Genomic DNA, 17,897 nt, shown 5'->3' on the forward strand with positions numbered 1-17,897 from the left:
TTCTTCTGTAGGTAGCACAACTGCCATACAGTTGTCGGAACCGACCGAGAAACCGTGATGGAAAGTTATCCGGTTTCAGACCAGATCGCTCGGAAAGAGATCGAATAAACACAGTAGACTGCAAATATAACACAGTCGGTTAAAGTCAAATTGCAATCTACTGGTATTCATTTGAAATTTCGGACGGTCCCACTCAAGACTGAATATACTTCCATGCTTGTGGCGTGTTTGATTTTAGAGTTAAGTAAAATTAAAATTTAATTTTAATTGAGTTGTAATGATTGTGTTATTGAATTATGAGAAAAAATGTAAAAAAATAATGAATATTGAGAAAAAGTAATGATTGTATTATTAAATTGTGAAAAAAATAATAGATAGTTGATAGAATTTATTATTAAAAATTGAATTGAATGGTTAAAAAAATTAAAAAAAATAAAATATATATTTTTTATTATATAGTGAATATAGTTAAAGTTAAAGTTAAAATTTTAAAAATATGATTGTAAAATCAAACAGAGCATTAATATCTCCGTATTGATCCTACTTACTTCTAATATTTGTGATTGATTATTTGTTTTGCTGAAAATGTTCCAATATGGTATACATAAACGTTCAATCTCAAATAATCCAGATTTTCAAGTATCAAATAAATATTTGACAATTACGACATAGGTTGTCAAATTCGGCTCCTTCAACATTATTTCTCTCTCTCAATCTTTCTTTGGTTCGGGCCCAGGCATGATTTAATTATTGTACATGTCACCGGATAGTGACCTTCAAAATTAAACACTACATCCCTAACTTGCATTAGTGGGAGTTGGTCTTACTAATTGCAACTAGACGGGAAAGAAAAAAAGGGACCATATCAATGAGATAATATATATATATATATATATATATATCGGCTGCATGCAAATTAAGTTGGTAGGTAGCAATAGACAAAAATAATTGAATGAGAGGGAGGAATTTTAGTGCAATAGCACATACCTCGATTTAAAATTAAGCGATTTTGAGTTTGACTCTCACCAATAGAATTTATATATCTATTTATTTTGTTTTATTTTTTATTCACATATTAGACTTATAAATCATCTTTATAAATTAAATAAAAGAAAAGATAATTGCATGATTTTTTTTTCTTTTTATAAAAATGTTCCCTTTCAAACTCGACTATTTGATTCTCAATAACAATAATCTCACATGCTTTATCCGATCTGCCAATGATTATTGGATAGAATATGTAGTGTTTTTCAAAATGAGTAGGAATACTACATGCCCAATTTGATTGACAAACCATAACATGCGTATACTCATTACAATTCCTTATCGAGTATTTTGCCTTGAACAATTCAAATTTCAACATATATACGGTGACTGACCGTAATATATATACAGATACGTATATATATATAGATATATCAAAAAAAAAATTACGGACGACTATCCGTCGAGAAGATCAAATAGACTGATAAAATGAAGATAGAATTGAAACGTTGACTTTGTACAATATTATATATCCACATGGTATCACATAAATTCATCCACTCCTCAAAATTACGATCTCTAATAATATCTAAAAACACGAGGGAGCAAAGAAAAACACACACATATATATGTGTACGTACTATATTTAATAATTAAACATTTGAAAGCACTAAAAGAACGTGGTGGCTAACCTAATCTAACCTCATAAGCCATGCCATGAAAGAGCACTCATCTAATCCCTTATGTTCCGTCTCCGGTGACTCTCGTGGATGGTGTTCTAGCTCGAGTCGATACCCCAGCCATCACATCCTATGAAACCAACATGTAGCTAAGACCAACAATTTTCAACAGTAGTCGAGCGAGAGATTTCACCTGGCCGCCGCGCATCTATCTAGCACGCCTTCCTTGCCCTGTTTTACGGCTTTTATGAGCGGCGGAAGACGGCTTCCTGAAAGCTCCGCAGAACCCACAAGCGGACATCCTAGGAGATGGCGGCTCCTCCGCTGCTGCGACCTTCCCAGCCCTGTAGCCGGTGGAGGTGTTGATCGGCTTGACCTTAGCATCATCACCATCATCCTTGTGCTCTGTTTGGTTAATTCTGTTCAGCTCACCTGACAAGAACCTGTCGTCCCAAACAAGCCCTGACGATCCCTGCCTCCTAAACGACACCTCGGATCTCTGCAACCCTTCCATCTCTCTCTCTCTCCCTCCTTCTTTTCCTCTCTCGCTCTCTCTCTCTCTCTCTCTCTCTCTCTCTCCCTGGAAATTTCTGATGAGGAACGAAGACGGAAGACTTTTTGTTTGTATATATACAGAGAGAGAGAGAGAGAGAGAGAGAGAGGAGAGGGGAGGGGGATAAAAGTGATAGATGAAGAAGGTGAAGGTCGGTAATGGACCAAAGTAGAAAAAGTCAGCAAATGCAGCTTAGTCAAAGTTTTTGTTAATTTTCAATTCAATTCATTCATTAATCTTTCATATAATATATATAATTCATAAGCTTCACCCAAAAATATATGTTTTTTTAATTGAATATAATTCCGTATATTGCATTAATAGTATTGAATTTTCATTGAATTGATACGAATTCGGATCCATATCCACTTAAAAACTCAAGTTGATAAGTATTGATATACAAGTCTCATTATAAATTAATGGATTTTGATTCATTTTTTTCATGTGAGATTAATATTTTCATAGAATGAATATTTTTATTTTATGGGGGCTGTAAGATAATATGGATCCAAATCTAAGATGCATTCTTCTGGCCACATAATAATAATGTAGGATAGTAATTTTGATTTATCCGACGACATTCATATATGCTCCACACGTGATAATATGTATGACAAATTATTGGTCTTGGGGAGATACGTAGTGGACTTTTTCCACTTTGTACACCATAGGACTAATTGAAATTCAGGCTGTGCTCAGCTCACAGTTGGATGTTTCTTTGCTCTTTAATTCTAGTCCAACTTTAAGTTCGGTCGTAATAACATGTTTTTCAATTATCAAGCCTTTTACGTACTTTGAAGAGGTTCAGAAGTTTGTATATCTCAGAATTAGTTAAACGTATAGTTAACCCGGTCGGGCATGTGTACTTTCTGGTGAACAAAATTCGAAGATAGTTACGCCATGACAATGACGCAATAAATAAATAAAATAGTTAGGATTCCCTTCCATAGATATATTATCCACAAGCACATTATTTGGAATTATTAGGTTTATTTTAAATGGGAAATGAACAAGTGGAACTTAATTAGTGAACCGCGTCTCTGACGACAGGGATATGGCCCCCCCATAGCTAGCCATTGGACGCGGAGCAGCCTTTGTTGTAATTTATTTATTTTTGAATCCATTTAATTGTTTATTCATTCATTTGTTTATTTTTAAGTTTGTGTAATATGAATTTACAATTTATTTATTAATAATTGTGCCTAACCGTTTCTGGTGTTTTCCAAGTGGTTTCGGCAGTTGATCAACTCCGCGTGGCGAATATTTTATTTGGCATTTTGTTAAGGTTTTACGGCCATAACAAAAGTAATAAAATGCTGGAGATGAAAACATTTGAGCAAAACAAAATTAAAAAAGAAAAGTGAAAAAAGAGGTAAGAAAAAGAGCATGGCCACTAATCAATGGTTCTTTTTGTTAGTCAAAAACAAAATGAACAGCTACTTTAGGTCAGCCCATCATCACTGAAAGGAGATCTGCCCCGGTTAAAAATCATCATCGGTTATTCCATCAAACATGCATATATATATATATATATATATATATATATATTCATCCATCAACCAAAATTACCCAAATATCATTAGTTCAACTCTGTGGGCCTCAAAGATTCATACCGCGGGTTGTGCGTGTGTATTATTCTAACTATAACTAACTATAATCTTGTATGCTATCAGCAAAAGCAACCGCCCATGATGCATGCCCGGTTAGATAGTCTTTATCTTATAATTATGATGAAGATTCAAACCTTTTGAGCTCTCCATGAATAAAAACGACTAATTGGGCCGACCTTGGGCTACAGTTTCTTCCAGCCCATTATCGTGTCGTTGAGCCCAAAATTTACCAAGGGAAGAATTAATAGATTTTTTTACTTTTAGCTTGATTTTTTCTTTTCACCTAGCCAGAAATTTAAAGTTGAATCCACTTTCACCGTCCAAAAGGTTGTTTACCTCTGCACCCTGATATTTCCAATTTGCAACCCCGAACTTTCGTTTCGTTTGTGACACTCCGAAACACTTACCCAAAAAGGAAAACAAACCCCAACAAACGACCATCAAGTCCAGAGTCGAGACTTTGGGTACAAAATGAATCGACTACGAAACTTATTCTCACATTTGTAATCCCTTTTCATTCCAAACTTCAATCCATTTGAGAAGAGTCAATTGAATTATGTTGTTTGGATTACAAATAATATAGGAATTTGATCAAAATTGCAAGATTCGGTTGAATTTGAAATCGGGTCCTAATCAACAAAATTTGGCCAGAATTTAGTTCAATTGGTCGTTACGAGTTTTATCTTATAGATATCAAATTCTTTTATAAATAGAATGCTCTATTCTAAGATGCATCTCAAACAATATTATTTAATTGATTCATGAATAATCCAAATATTGTGGTTCATTTACTATCAAATTGAAAAGTCGAATAATTTTTTTTTATAAGAATTGATTACAATTTCAAACGGGTTAAAAGTTGCACAAAGAAAGACCAGCCCTTTAAAAATTGATTTAAACATGCTTGAATTGAAAGGCCCTTTGGTGGTCATGTGTCGTATGGGAACGGGCATATCCGGTGGATTCATAGAATGGAATGTGCAAATGCCTGTCGAAGGACTTAGTGCAAAGATTCCCCTCCTTCCCTTCCCACTTGCTGTCGGGTCCCCCTCGGGTTTGATTGGTTCCCATGAGATCCCTTGAGTTGAGACTTGGCAAATTACATCCTTTCCTGCTTCTCTCAGCTACCTGCCCCTCCCCTCCCCTCCCCTCCCCTCCCTCATCTAACCATAGGATAGGGGGGAGTTTCATTCCATTCTGATGTCTCGTTTATTTCGTTGTTTGTCTGTTGAGTGAGTGAGTGAGTGAGTGAGTGAGTTTGGGTCTTCGGGTTTAAGGGGCTGCTGGGTTGTGGCTCTTTTCTAGAGTGTAAAGGGTTCACAGTGGACCACCCGAAGCTCACAATCAAGAAAAGGTTGAATCTTGAGCTGCCAATCAGAAAGATTCAGATAGCGAGAAAAGTTTGAACCTTGAAAGGTCAGTTCTTGCTCCTTCAAGTTCGGGACTATTAGATGCCCATTTTGATTTTTGGCTTCGTTGGAGCAAGTTTTGCAGAAAGATTAGCTAGTTTCGATTGGTGGCCTCGATCGTGGAAGGCGAAGTTACTTACAGATACAATGCCAAGTAATCTTTTGTACATTATCTTGTAAGAAGCTCGCTTGAATTCCGAGGGTCTGTGCGGGTCGAGAAGCTATTAGGGTTCATAAGCCTGTCCCAATTGAGCGGCCTAGGGATGTTTGATGGAGGCCTGGCTTTCTCCATGCTGAACTACCCTCCTTGTAAATTAATTTTCGCAGATAATCCTCATAGGGTAGTCTCTAATAGGGCAAGGCTTAATCCCGTTCAAGCGATTCCACCATCTTCGGTTATATTACATACTGATGAGAGTGATAATCTTCCCGAAGCTAAGAAGAGGTCCGGCCCCGGCTCAGCGTCGAAGAGCTGTGATGCCACTGGTAATTCCTTGCTCAGTCAATCAAACACTATCGGCATAATTGGAGGAGCATCTGTTGATTCGACACTGAGCTTCGTGCAGAAACTAACACAGAGGAGCTCGAAAGATGGAGAATGTAGCCTGCCCTTTGTACTTTGCTCCGATCCCGTGTTGAGCAAGGAGCTCTTATTGCATGAGATCAGATCCTTTCCTTTGATCAGTACTAGTAGACCTGAAAGACCCAACTCCGATCCTAAACTGGTTGTGGAGACCCTTACAAGTAAACAGGCATTTCTTGAAAAATCGGGGGCTCGGTGTATCGTAATGCCATGTCATATTTCGCATTCTTGGCATAATGAAGTAAGCGAGGGAAGTTCAGTTCCTTTTCTTCACATGGCTGATTGTGTTGCGAAGGAGCTTAAGGACACAAAGATGAAGCCCCTTGAGGCTGGGAGTCCTCTGAGGATCGGTTTGCTTGCAACAGATGCTATTCTGTCTGCTGGATTTTACCAGGAGAAACTGCAGAATGAGGTAAATTACTTCCTCTCTGCTACCGCTATCTTCCCCTGACTTGCATACATATACATATATGTATATGTATATATATAGATATATGTTTTCAACTTTGATCTCAATGTGAAACTGTCAAAGGAAAAGAAAATGAATTGAAGTCAAGAACTCGTGTTTGTGATGATGCTATTATGGTCTAGTAGAGTTGCCCGACTTCTTTTCATGGCTAATCTGATGCCACGCTTGATTGTCAAGATCATGCATAGTATAGCTCTATCGGCATTTGTTTCCCAATGTGGTTACCATTAGGAAAAATGACCTGTATTATTTCCTGTAAGTGAATCCGCTAAATGTGAATGACCATTAGACAGCTTATCTAGAAGTTTAAAAAGTGTTACGCAAGGGTGTAGGTTTGTGTTCATATTCGACAGTTCACTCTGTTTCCTTTTTTTCCCCTTCCCCACCTTGTGTGTTCCGTTAACAGGGATTCGAGGTTGTCCTGCCTGACAAGGCGACCATGGAACACACAGTGATTCCAGCAATTGAAGCATCAATCAGAAAAGACATGGAGGGGGCTCAGAACCTTCTCAGGATCGCCCTTCAGGTCCTTCTCGTCAGAGCTGTAAACACAGTGATCCTCGCATCCGATGATATGAGAGACCTACTGCCCCCAGACGACCCTCTTCTCAAGAAGTGCTTTGATCCTATGGATTCCTTGGTGAGATCAACTATCGAGTGGGCAAAATCTGCCGAGAAAAGTTCTTGAAAATGGCAGAGAAATGTATGTTTGGAAGAAGCATTATTATAGATTTTGTTTGTCGATTGGTATTGCCAAATGGACGAACATATCATTAGTTAGTGATTTGATCGTGCCAATTATTGGAAATTGCTCATCACAGAACATATGATATTCACCTGTAACTGTAAGCAGATTGTTTTTCCTCTTTCTTACTGCAATCTGCGAAATATTGGAATCAAACAAATGCTAGCTACTTCTGCCACAGTATGTGATGAGAGAAATGAGATAAGGTATCTTTATTTCAATTAATTATTTATATCTCGTGATATTATCAAAAAAAAAAAAAGTGAGCTATTGATCTGGGCCTGATTAGATACCCTACGGCCAATGCTTATTATAGGGCCGGGCCCAGAAGCTCTAAGGATGATCACATCAAAGCTATCAAACTGATGCCAACAAACAGGTCGGAATGTTCATTGTGTATTTGGATTTAGAAATTTTTTTTACCTCAATTCCACTTATCTTTAATTCAACAATACAATTATTATTTTTTTTTCATTTTATTAAAATTTTTTAACCATTCAATTCAATTTTTAATACTAAATTCTATCGACTATTCATTACTTTTTCACGGTTTTTCTCATAATTCAACAATACAATCATTACAAACCAATTAAAATCAAAATTCAGCTCGACTCAACTCTAAAACTAAACACACAATCAATATCTTCAAACAAAATTCAATTCCTCGGTCAGGAATGGATTCACATCAGCCCCCAAAAAAAAAATCTAGCCAAAATCATCGGTTCTAAGCTATATAAAGAGGAAATGCTTCTTATTGCAGCTTCTTTATTCCCGGGAACGAAGGGAGGATCGAAATGAGGGCATCACCATATCCAACTGGATCTGTCAAGTTTGATTCAATTGCAACAAATCATGAGAACCTGAAAGACGGTATACAGCAGGACAAAGAATGCGCATATGTGAAACTTACCACCATCCTCTCGTAGAATCTTGACAATTTCTCCAGACACATCAGACTGCCAAAGAACAACCGGATAATAAGCGCATATTAATGAAGTTTCAAAGATGTGACAGGTAAAGGGGGAACAGACCTCGATTGGGATTTCACCACCGAGCTGTTCAATGTAGCAGAGCACTTGTCCTTCCTTCGCGATTTGCTTCTGTTAAAAGATGAAGACTTGTATCAGCAGAAGCTAAATGGAAAAAATCAAGGCCACTCGACCTTAAGTTTATCAAGAAGAAAATTTTTATATAGTACATCCCACACCTCTTTACATGCAGGAGGCGCCCGTTTACCCTTTATGGTGCGGGACCTTCGGAAAAACCCCACCTGGTTCATGTGAATGTCAGATAGAGAAGGCTATTATGTTCTTAATCAAAGAAAATGTCTTGCAAGAAAATGCAAATTGTGAAAGCATTTTCTCATAAAAGACAAGCCGGTCCTCACCCTCGGAGATTGAAGAATCACTAGGCCTTCGTCAGCGGCTTTGTCAAGCAATGTTGAGCTTCCATCTGGAGAGAGTTGAAGTTTGGATATAGCTAATGAAGAGCTTGAAATTGAATCATTTGTGTTGGTGTTGCTAGGAGTCGATTCGGCATAGACTGGTGGAGGTGGAGGAGGAGTAACTGTTTGTTCTCTGTTCACTTCTCTCAATACATACAACCGAAACCCATCGAGCTAAAGAAATGCAGTAATATATAGTCAAACAGCATGTCTTTCTATCATGAAGAAAGAGAAAAAGTAACAATATCTAAATTCTTGTTCAGTCAAAATATTTTCACTCGTATGAAGAGGTAAAAAAAATCGAATACTGGATATCACCTTCAACTCAAATTCTGCAATTGATGCTGTATCACAAATATCAGCGACCAGAGATTCCACCTGCAAAAGGAGAATCCACCTGTATTTATATATAATAGTCGTTCGAAGGTTGAGTGGGGCGGAAAATCACTCTTGTCAACTTAAGAGAGGTTAGAGCAATAACCACAGAGATATAGCAAGTTTTTTCATCTCTTGGATAACGATATTCTGTTGACAGAAGCAATCTAAGGAATATTAGTTAACCTCGGCACGATTTGGCACGAGCTGACTGGTTGAACTGGAATTCTCACCCTCTAACGAACCATCCAGAACAATTTCGTCAGCTGTCGCTGCATCCAAGAGAGCCTCATAAAGTAAGTTACAGTATTCATTTACAAGGAAGAAAAAGAAAGATTATATCCAATGGACCTGATAATGTACATCTAGACATTTTCAGGAATCATCTGATGATCTGAGAATAATCAGAAACTTGTTACTTACCTAGGGTTTCAGAATTAGAAGTAGCACAGCAGACAGTGCGTAGTTTATCTGATTGCCGGAATGCCACTAAACCTGCATACTTTGGGGCATTCGGAACTATCAGAGTTCTTCTACTATCCCATTTACTTGTATATCTAATTCTTACTCCACGAAAGTTGAAGCTCGATATCTTGATGTTTGACGCTCCTAAGCCACCTGAAAATATATGAACAACAAACTATAGCTTTAGATTCAAGCATTAAATATAACTCGCTTCACATGGGAACTGTCCCCCAAAGATTTTACCACAAAACAAAGAACCCAATTGTCAATCAAGATTACAATAAATAGCTTCAGATGAGATTCAAATTGGCATTTCAAATTTCTTGAAATATCATTTTAGCAGATTACAGCAGTTACAGAGACGGGGCTCGTCTGCCAATTCAGCAAAATTTTGACATAACACTCCAAAATTCTTACTAAATTTTTAATACAGGTATCTTTTCAAACTCATGCTTATGCTGAATTTTCACGAACTTGGTAAATACTTCACATAATCTCACCAAATTTCATCTACCAGAATGATTTTCAAAATCCCAGTTCTGTTCACGGCTTAGCACATGCACAAGTATTAGCTACGTCCAATCTCGAAATTATCCCCTTCCCCCCCCCCCCCCCCCCCCCCAAATCAATGGCGCCTCTCAGGGGCTTTGCATAAATGGCAGGGCACACGAAACAGGTCGAAATCAAAGAAGAAGTTCAGGCACAAAACAGATATGTATGCAATCACCACGAACCACATATTCAATTGAAGCTTGGCAAGAAATTCCAAGCAAAGCTCACATTTACTGATACCCAAACGCTAAGTGAAAGATTGCTGCTTTTAGAGAGAGAGAGAGAGAGAGAGAGAGAGAGAGAGAGAGCTTACACGAAGCCATTGACAGCATTTGATTGACTGGCAATTGCACGCAAAGCTGGGACTCGGGTTTTCTGGCGGCAGAGCTTCGGAGCAGCAAAAAATCAGCGACCCAATAATTAAAAATAGCATCTGAAATTCTATAAAAATGAGAAAAAAGAAAAAATTTCTTTTGTCAACTCGTTATGGGTATGGGTGGGGGGGTGCTTGAGTTCAGACCGACCGTACAGGTTGCAGATTGATACTGAGCACAGCCACTGCCGTGTCTCCCAGCCCGGAGTGAATTGGTTGGGCCCAGCATTATTCTTTGTTCTTTTTTTCATTTTTTATTTTTTCTAATAATTTGAATTTCTTTTTATCACTATAAATAAATAAACAACGAATAGATTTATCTTCCCCCCCAGTTCCAGCTAAACGTAAATGTTTGGAGAACTCGCGGGGTTCAGTAATTTACTAACGACATTCTGCTTCTTCGAAAGGTCGAACTTTTTTTTGTCTTTGTCTTATGAGTGAAGTTAATAACAATGACAACATCATCTGCGTCCACATAAAACATTGCTATCGAATTCATAGGTGAAGAAAAGGAAATCGAATGCTTTGTAGCCGAAAGACAAGAAAACGAGGTATGTATGACCAACTCGTGTTCGGTACCTTGGTGTAGAGTACAAATGCTTGATATATACTTGAAACTATTTCCCATCCAAGCTAACACAGAACCATAATATTTGAGGGGGAAAGGAAAGTCGATATTACATCGCAGAATAAAGCAACCACTTAACCTCGTATCTTGCTGCAAAGCCTTTCTAAGCCGACGCGAAAATGTGGCCAGTAGGCTAACTCGATTTGTGCAGTGCTACAGGAGAAATTCATTTAACTATGATACCTAGCCAATGAATAACTACATACAATCCATTTGAGTAAGAATTAATCCCGAGAAAAATGTGAGAGCTTCGATTTGCATAATACTTATCGGGCAATTGAAAATGACGCAACCCGATCACCACGAAGCTGTTGATGTGTAAAGGGGATGAACTATACACAATTTGCTGCGAATCACTGCCTGTTCCCTATTGGTTAGATACCAGCTCAGCTCCTTTCCGACTCGCAAGCTTTTCCTGCCATGTCCTCAAACCATCTCTGACTTCATCAAGCTGCGATTCAGGAATTCTCGAGAGCTCCAATTTCTCAGTCCATTCCCTCCATGGAGGCCTCGAAGGGGCCAAGAATCGAGCAATCTGAGGCAACACAGTGGACTGATAGAACTTCTCCACATTACTGAGAATCACTTCTGATTCAGCCTGTGCAAGCATTTCTGGCCTCGTCACTTCACCAGGCTGCTTGCTAAGTTGGTAATTATTCCCCCTGAGAATCAAAACCTCTGATGGGGCGAGTGGCAGTACAATTCGTGAATGTTTAGCCAATGAGAGTGCAAGAATATCCTTTGGGAATATGTCACGCTTTACGGCTATAGCAGTCCCAACCATTTTGCGGATCTGGCAAACAAAGTCTCCTTGTCATAATACATGCATAATTGAGTATCAAAGTTGATCAATTCAATGAACTTTGGGAAACGAGGAAGCAATCTAAGATGTTATTTTCCAAAACACTTACTTGATGTAACATGAAGGACTCTCCCCACACAGAGATCTCCACATATTCTAACCCCAGTAGTTTCTGAGGTTTCCCACTGGAGCATCGTAAGATCTTTCTGAAGTGGGAGGAACTGACTCGGTCTTTCTCGTCGGGTTCATATAACCATCTTGCACGAACAGTCATATCAGAACTGAGATCCTTTTGACTATTTCCATAATCATGGCAAGTGTCAATAATATTCTCATCAAGGCCACCCACCATGGAATTTTCACCGATTCCCTCCTGGTCTATTTCAGCCGAATCATTGTACAAAGAAGAATTTTGATCTTCATCAATTTCTTCCAGTTCAGAGATTGATGCTGTATTAGCAGGTTTTGCTTTTATGGTTGAACGACGATCTTTCCTAGATTTTTGCATGGAGAACTTTCTCCTGTACTTGGAGCGTACTGTATAGTTATGGAAAGGATGGTCCCCCTGCAAAAGTTATGCATTGAGAAGCTTTCGCAATTAGCTCGAGGCATTACTATCAACAAATATATGAACGATGTCCATAAAGCAACAAATCAGGTCCCATTTTCAAGGAAAGAACAAATTAATTCCCTGTAAATGTCTGCAGACTCAAGGTAGATTTGGAATGGAGAATGATAAAGAACAGAATAGAAGCAAAAGAGAGGCAAAAAGACTACACCTCAAAAGTGTTCAGTATGTTATTGAAGTCTGATATGTGATGATCAACTTCCACCGTGCTATGCATATCTTTGATCCCAATAATTTCAGCAGGAAGAAGGTAAGAATACTTCCTGATGCTACACTCCCGTCTTGGATCAAAACTCCTAATAGGTCCAATGCATGTAACTATTAGGACGGGATAAAATAGAGGAAATGGCACACAGATACCAGCAATATGCTTGTACACTTGGCAACTCCAACTACAGGAGAAAATACACAGATCACTTATTCAATAGATTGAAACGAAACTACAGATCATGAATCACGGAACATTATTCCCACTTATTTCACGAAGAGTTCATTCTGCACGTCGAAACACTTATTAGTTTTTGGCCCCCAAATTTGATGGAAGAACACTTCCTCGCATGTTCCATATATAAGATGCTATACTGAGTGCCCTCTCATTCAACAGAGTCCGATTCTCGTTTTGCTTTTCAGGCATTACCACTACATGCTGCATGAAGAATACTTAAGCTTCTATGTGCACTCGTAGAGACTCTCTGGTCTGTCTCACAGACACCCAACAAGATAAAGTGAATAAGATTGATTTCTTCACCTTTTCGAGGGTAGGATGCTAAACACTTTGATGTTGTTAGGAAGATGAGAGTTGATATGATCGGCCAGGTGAATGCCATAAGGGTCTTCCCTCCATGCAAACTCCGGAATCTCCATCTTCAATGTTATTGTAGTAGCAAGAGAATGAACCTGAAAATTTTGACCAGATTAAACGACAATGTACATTGACGAAAGAGAAAAAAAGAGAGAGAGGTTTTCAAGACAAACTGACTCCTTTATCAGTGCGACTACTCCGTCCCCATGCGATCTTGTTCAGATTTCCGAAGTTACTTTCAAGTATTCCTCCGGCATTATATATGGCATTTTCCAACTCTTCTTCAATAGCTGAATTCAAAGTTCAAATAGCTAAGCGTGTTCTACATAGCTGAGCAGCTCAAACTATCTCCAACAACAAAACAAAAGAAAACGAAATGTTTCTCAAACCCACGAGAACAGAGAAATGGCTGGCGAACACTACACTACCAAGACATTCATAACTCCGTAGCAGAGAGGAACTCACTGGACAGTGAGTGCTCATCCCGCTGCATTTGGAGGCCTCTGTAGTCGGACCCGACGTACCCGACCCGCATGACGACCTTCTTCTTCCGAAAAGGCTGCCACTTGGTTGAGCCCGGATTCGGTTCCTCATAGCTCGATGGAGGAGCTGGAGAAAGAATTTGAGCAGAGGAGCAGAAGAAACTCCTAGCGGGCGAGATCGGGTCGATGATCGAGAGGAGGGAAGGTTTAGGTTTGGCAGGTCTGAACAAGAAGGGCGAGAAAAGGAGCTTCTGAGAGTAGACCGCCATGTTTTCGATGAAATTCATGAGAGAGCGAGAGAGGAGGGGGAGAGAGAGATAAGCTCCTTTTCACCTGAAAAACCGGTTTTCTGACAATGCAGAAAGCCCTCTCCCGAACTTAGTAGGCCATGCGGCCCAATTTTTGGTTTTGGGCCTAATTATGGGCCCAAACTAGGCCCGCAGTTAAGAGATCTGACGAACCAACATGGAAACCATGGGGGAAACGACACATTGTGTTGTAGATTCACTGATTTCTGTCTAATTAGATCAAAAATCACACGACTGGTAATGCCAAGGGCATAGTTGCCTTGCTTTAGCTATTAGGTGCTTGAAAACTTCGATTAGGATTAGCCACCCGAATAATGTCCTTTCAAATATACCCCACTGTCCAAGCATTTCGTGTCCGTACGTGAGTACATATATATATATATATATAATATTGTCTGAATATCGACAGTGGTCTAGTTATCTGAAATTAATTTCACGTCTTGAATGGATAAAATTCGAATATATATGCATGGATGGCACTTATATTTTGACTAGATGTGGAATATACTTACTGACAAAAAAGAAAGAATATCTTAAAGTGAGACACAATTAAAGCTGCCTTAAAAAGGATACCAAAAGGAATGTCTTAATTTATTTAGCTTAAAGCTTTACTTATTTATATATATCTTTATCATTACAATTTATATATTAATTAATTAAAATTTTTAGGTTAAATGGAATGCGTTTTGGATTGAGTCATATGGATGCATGTCGGAAATAGTTGCTTTTATAGTACCCAATAGTGAACGTGGCTTTTTAAAGCTAATAACAAAAGAGGGAGATCTGGTCAATGAGGGGAATCCTATGAGAATATATCGACTGACTGACTGCTGACTGCTTTTCATTTTCTTGGAGTTTGTAATTTTCATGGGACAGGAACTCACTTCCCATGCATCTACTCATTTCATTAAAATCAGTGCATTTTTGTCCATCGAATCTATTTATTTTTGACATTTTATTTAATTAATTATTATGAGAATTAATCATAAGCTCATGAATTCTTAAGTCTATTATTAGGATCGATTTTTGTCCGTTTCTCCCTAGCAAAGCTAGGGTGGGTTCGAGATATCTGCTAAAAAACCTACCGATCATGAGATATCATGTCTCAAGCCGACCCAAATACTCATATTGTTATTAATATTTCTTGGTGATTGTTGAAAATGAAAACTACGTGTGGTTTTCACCCGTAAACAATAATACTTCATTATGAAGATTTCCGGCCAGTTTTTATAGTTATCTAAATAATCAATGATATACGTTAAGCATATATATGGGTGCAAAAAACTTTTTATGATGCAGCATTAGCAATAGGATATATAAGCTAGCCTTTGTGTATCTGGCTTCTTTAATCTGTTCTTTTAATTGATTGCCTTGAGAGACCTTTTTAAATATGTACATATAGGATCCTATCTGTATAATAAAAAGATCATCGTGGGGAGTCAGAGAGTGGAGGATAAATTGAACGAGCTTGAACATACTGATGACATAATAATTAAATAAAGAAGAGAAGAGAACACTATCATTTCCATTAATTAAATTAATTAAGGAAAACCAAAGCAAACAAAGACCAACACCTCGATATATCTCTACTCAACAACTTAACTAAGAAACAAATATTGGCTGCTGAAGGGGAGGAGAGGAAAATCAATACATTACTGTTTAATAATAATAGTAATAATGATAATTTAAGCTTATGGGGAAACCTATAGCTAGCTAGAACAAATCTCAAAGTTTTGCCCCCTATTGTGACAATTTGGGTTTCCCACCAAATGCCAACAAAAGAACTTACTAGAAATTCCCATTAAAAAAAAAAAAACATAGTAGCCAATAAAGTGCTGGGGTAGGTTTTCATCCTATCTCTCATCTTCATAGATCATAACATATATCCGTGGTCGTCATCGTCGTGGTCCAGCATAATCTGTGTCACAATCCAACAGAAAAAGCTTATCAATTGATCGACGCTTGTGAGGTCCCTAATTACAAATATAAAACATTATCTCATATATATGGATTGATGTGTATATACACCTACCCAAAATTAAGAAGCTCGCAAGATCAATCGCATGTTGCACAGCACAGATCAATAAGGTCGGGTGGTGGTGTCCCTTGGAGCATTGCACCTGAAGCATTCCATTCTGCTCGCGAAGTTGTGCTCGTTGCACCCCAGCCTGCATAACGTTTACTATTAATAACCCCAAATCATTAATATTGCTCATCGATCATTAATTATTTCCTATATATTAGTCAGAGAAGAACTTTCGAAAACATTGGTTACTGTGTTCTATCTTTTTTTTTTTTTTGGGTGAAAATGCTTACTTCGTTCATTTGTTAGAAAGAAAGAATCAAATTAATTAAAACCTGCTACAGATCCAATCCCCAGACTTCCAGCCCGAGCGGCTGCCTCCTCCACTGCTGAAGCCGAAGCCTCTAGAGCGGGACAGTTCGCCGTCGAACCCTCCGCCAGCGGAGTCGTCCTTTAATGCGCCACACTTGAAGCAGCTGGAGCGGCTGGCAAAGTTGTGAGTCCCACAGTTCCCGGCATTGCAGTACCAGTCCCCCGGGCGGACGTCAGAACCAGTGGAGAAACTGAAGGAGGAGCCATTCCCCCTCCCGCCGATACTCCCATAGCAGTCTCCAGCACTAGACCTTGAGTCGCCGCAGCGCTGGCATGTCTCACGCCTCTGGAAGTTGAGGTGGTGGCACGACCTGCAGTTCCAGTCTCCTGGCCTATTCATTTTCTCTGCATGATATGAAGATTAAGACGGAAAAAAAAAAAAAACGTAAATATCGAACCGGAAAAAGAAGAATATATATAATGCTAGCTGCTTAGACGACTATATAGGAATGAAAGTCGATAATGTATGTATCTCGTTTCTTCCTGACCTCAATGAACTGTGAGAAGAAGAAAACGAACTAAGTAGTCGTCGACGATGGATAACCGATCGAGTGTATATGATATTATAGAAGAAGAAGAAGGAGCTGATGAGAATGACCTGAAGGGAGTTGTGATGAAGTTGGGGTGCTTAAATACATTCATGGAGTGGGAAAAAAAGCAGCCCATTGCATCAACTTTAATTTGCTTTTTCTTCTCCATTGTTAGCTCTCTTCACTAAGCAACCGGCCTTATTGATAAGTGCAAAAAATAATAATCAAGCAATAAAGAAAAAGGAATTGATGAGTGAGATATAGACACAGAGAGTCGCAGAGAGAGGGGGGGAGAGAGAGAGAGAGAGAGAGAGAGATAAAGTTGACGATTCAAAGGAGTACGATTCCAAAGAAAGAAGGGAAAGAGATTTATTTGGTCTTGAAATTCGATAAATATATCCGATTCCGCAAATATTAATAGAAAAAAGAAAGAAAGAAAGAAAGAAAGAAGACGACAGTCGCTTTCATGAAGGTTACATTACAGAGGAGTGTACTGGAGCTGGAGGGGGAGGGACGTCGTCGATTGTGATGAGCAGAGCAGAACGAAGTAGTTTGCATTAATATTTTAAAGTGCGATATTCGCATTTACCCGTGTATGTCATTTAGTGCACTTATACACACAAGATCTCTACTGCTTTAACTCTTCTTCTTCTTCTTCTTCTTCTTCTTCTAGTCCAATCAATTGCCCAAGTTGTCTTCTGTTGTATTGCGTGTATTCCTCTCTCTTAATTGTGTGTGTAAAGTCGATTTCCATGTACTATTCTTTAGATATATATATATATATATAGATATCAGTGATCTTTAACGTGTCGTAATATATTTAATTCGTATATATACATACACATATCAACTCATCATGTACTGTACATATTAGCATCCACGTACGTCCGTCGGTATTCAAGATTTTGGTTGTTTATGTAAACTTTTTAATACTATTTTATATTTGACGTTCTTGAGGTGGTCGAAATTAGAAAAATGATGAAGGAATATTATATAGGAGAAGGGGAGCATGCATGGGGCATTTGACCATTGAAATTAATGGGGTCCTCAAGGAGATCCATTGCTTAGGCCAAAATTCCC

General features: G+C 38.5%; 5 protein-coding genes across 9 annotated transcripts; 1 reads left to right on the top strand and 4 right to left on the bottom strand.

Annotated features, from left to right (window-relative positions):
- Window positions 1-1,461: 1,461 nt before the first annotated feature.
- Window positions 1,462-2,299, bottom strand: LOC116206237 (uncharacterized protein At1g15400-like). The gene has a single exon (XM_031539091.1). It carries the CDS (start codon window positions 2,176-2,178, stop codon window positions 1,873-1,875), a length of 306 nt encoding a protein of 101 aa, XP_031394951.1. The 5' UTR covers window positions 2,179-2,299; the 3' UTR covers window positions 1,462-1,872.
- Window positions 2,300-4,852: 2,553 nt separating this feature from the next.
- Window positions 4,853-7,216, top strand: LOC116215643. Its single transcript, XM_031551436.1, has 2 exons — window positions 4,853-6,231; window positions 6,695-7,216. Exons 1-2 carry the CDS (start codon window positions 5,500-5,502, stop codon window positions 6,974-6,976), a joined length of 1,014 nt encoding a protein of 337 aa, XP_031407296.1. The 5' UTR covers window positions 4,853-5,499; the 3' UTR covers window positions 6,977-7,216.
- A 357-nt stretch (window positions 7,217-7,573) lies between these two features.
- On the bottom strand, window positions 7,574-10,405 carry LOC116215649 (biotin carboxyl carrier protein of acetyl-CoA carboxylase-like). Its single transcript, XM_031551448.1, has 9 exons — window positions 10,183-10,405; window positions 9,276-9,470; window positions 9,039-9,124; window positions 8,796-8,855; window positions 8,421-8,651; window positions 8,241-8,303; window positions 8,065-8,133; window positions 7,944-7,989; window positions 7,574-7,855 (listed from the first exon to the last, which is right to left on the bottom strand). Exons 1-9 carry the CDS (start codon window positions 10,199-10,201, stop codon window positions 7,785-7,787), a joined length of 840 nt encoding a protein of 279 aa, XP_031407308.1. The 5' UTR covers window positions 10,202-10,405; the 3' UTR covers window positions 7,574-7,784.
- A 423-nt stretch (window positions 10,406-10,828) lies between these two features.
- Window positions 10,829-13,923, bottom strand: LOC116192739 (putative tRNA pseudouridine synthase). 5 transcript variants are annotated; one of them, XM_031521371.1, is made up of 6 exons: window positions 13,627-13,923; window positions 13,280-13,392; window positions 13,049-13,197; window positions 12,452-12,692; window positions 11,782-12,237; window positions 10,829-11,663 (listed from the first exon to the last, which is right to left on the bottom strand). In XM_031521371.1, the coding sequence occupies exons 1-6, from the start codon at window positions 13,694-13,696 to the stop codon at window positions 11,238-11,240; spliced, it is 1,455 nt and encodes a 484-aa protein (XP_031377231.1). In that variant the 5' UTR covers window positions 13,697-13,923; the 3' UTR covers window positions 10,829-11,237. The 5 variants fall into 5 exon arrangements, with proteins under 5 accessions (XP_031377231.1, XP_031377228.1, XP_031377230.1 ...); XM_031521368.1 differs by having other exon boundaries at window positions 13,568-13,923; XM_031521370.1 differs by having other exon boundaries at window positions 13,531-13,923.
- A 1,532-nt stretch (window positions 13,924-15,455) lies between these two features.
- Window positions 15,456-16,929, bottom strand: LOC116195033 (transcription initiation factor TFIID subunit 15). The gene is made up of 4 exons (XM_031523991.1): window positions 16,776-16,929; window positions 16,251-16,632; window positions 15,925-16,060; window positions 15,456-15,810 (listed from the first exon to the last, which is right to left on the bottom strand). Exons 2-3 carry the CDS (start codon window positions 16,625-16,627, stop codon window positions 15,973-15,975), a joined length of 465 nt encoding a protein of 154 aa, XP_031379851.1. The 5' UTR covers window positions 16,628-16,632; window positions 16,776-16,929; the 3' UTR covers window positions 15,456-15,810; window positions 15,925-15,972.
- Between the last annotated feature and the right edge of the window lie 968 nt (window positions 16,930-17,897).

Source organism: Punica granatum, chromosome 1 (genome assembly GCF_007655135.1).
Source record: "Punica granatum isolate Tunisia-2019 chromosome 1, ASM765513v2, whole genome shotgun sequence".
NCBI lineage: Eukaryota > Viridiplantae > Streptophyta > Magnoliopsida > Myrtales > Lythraceae > Punica > Punica granatum.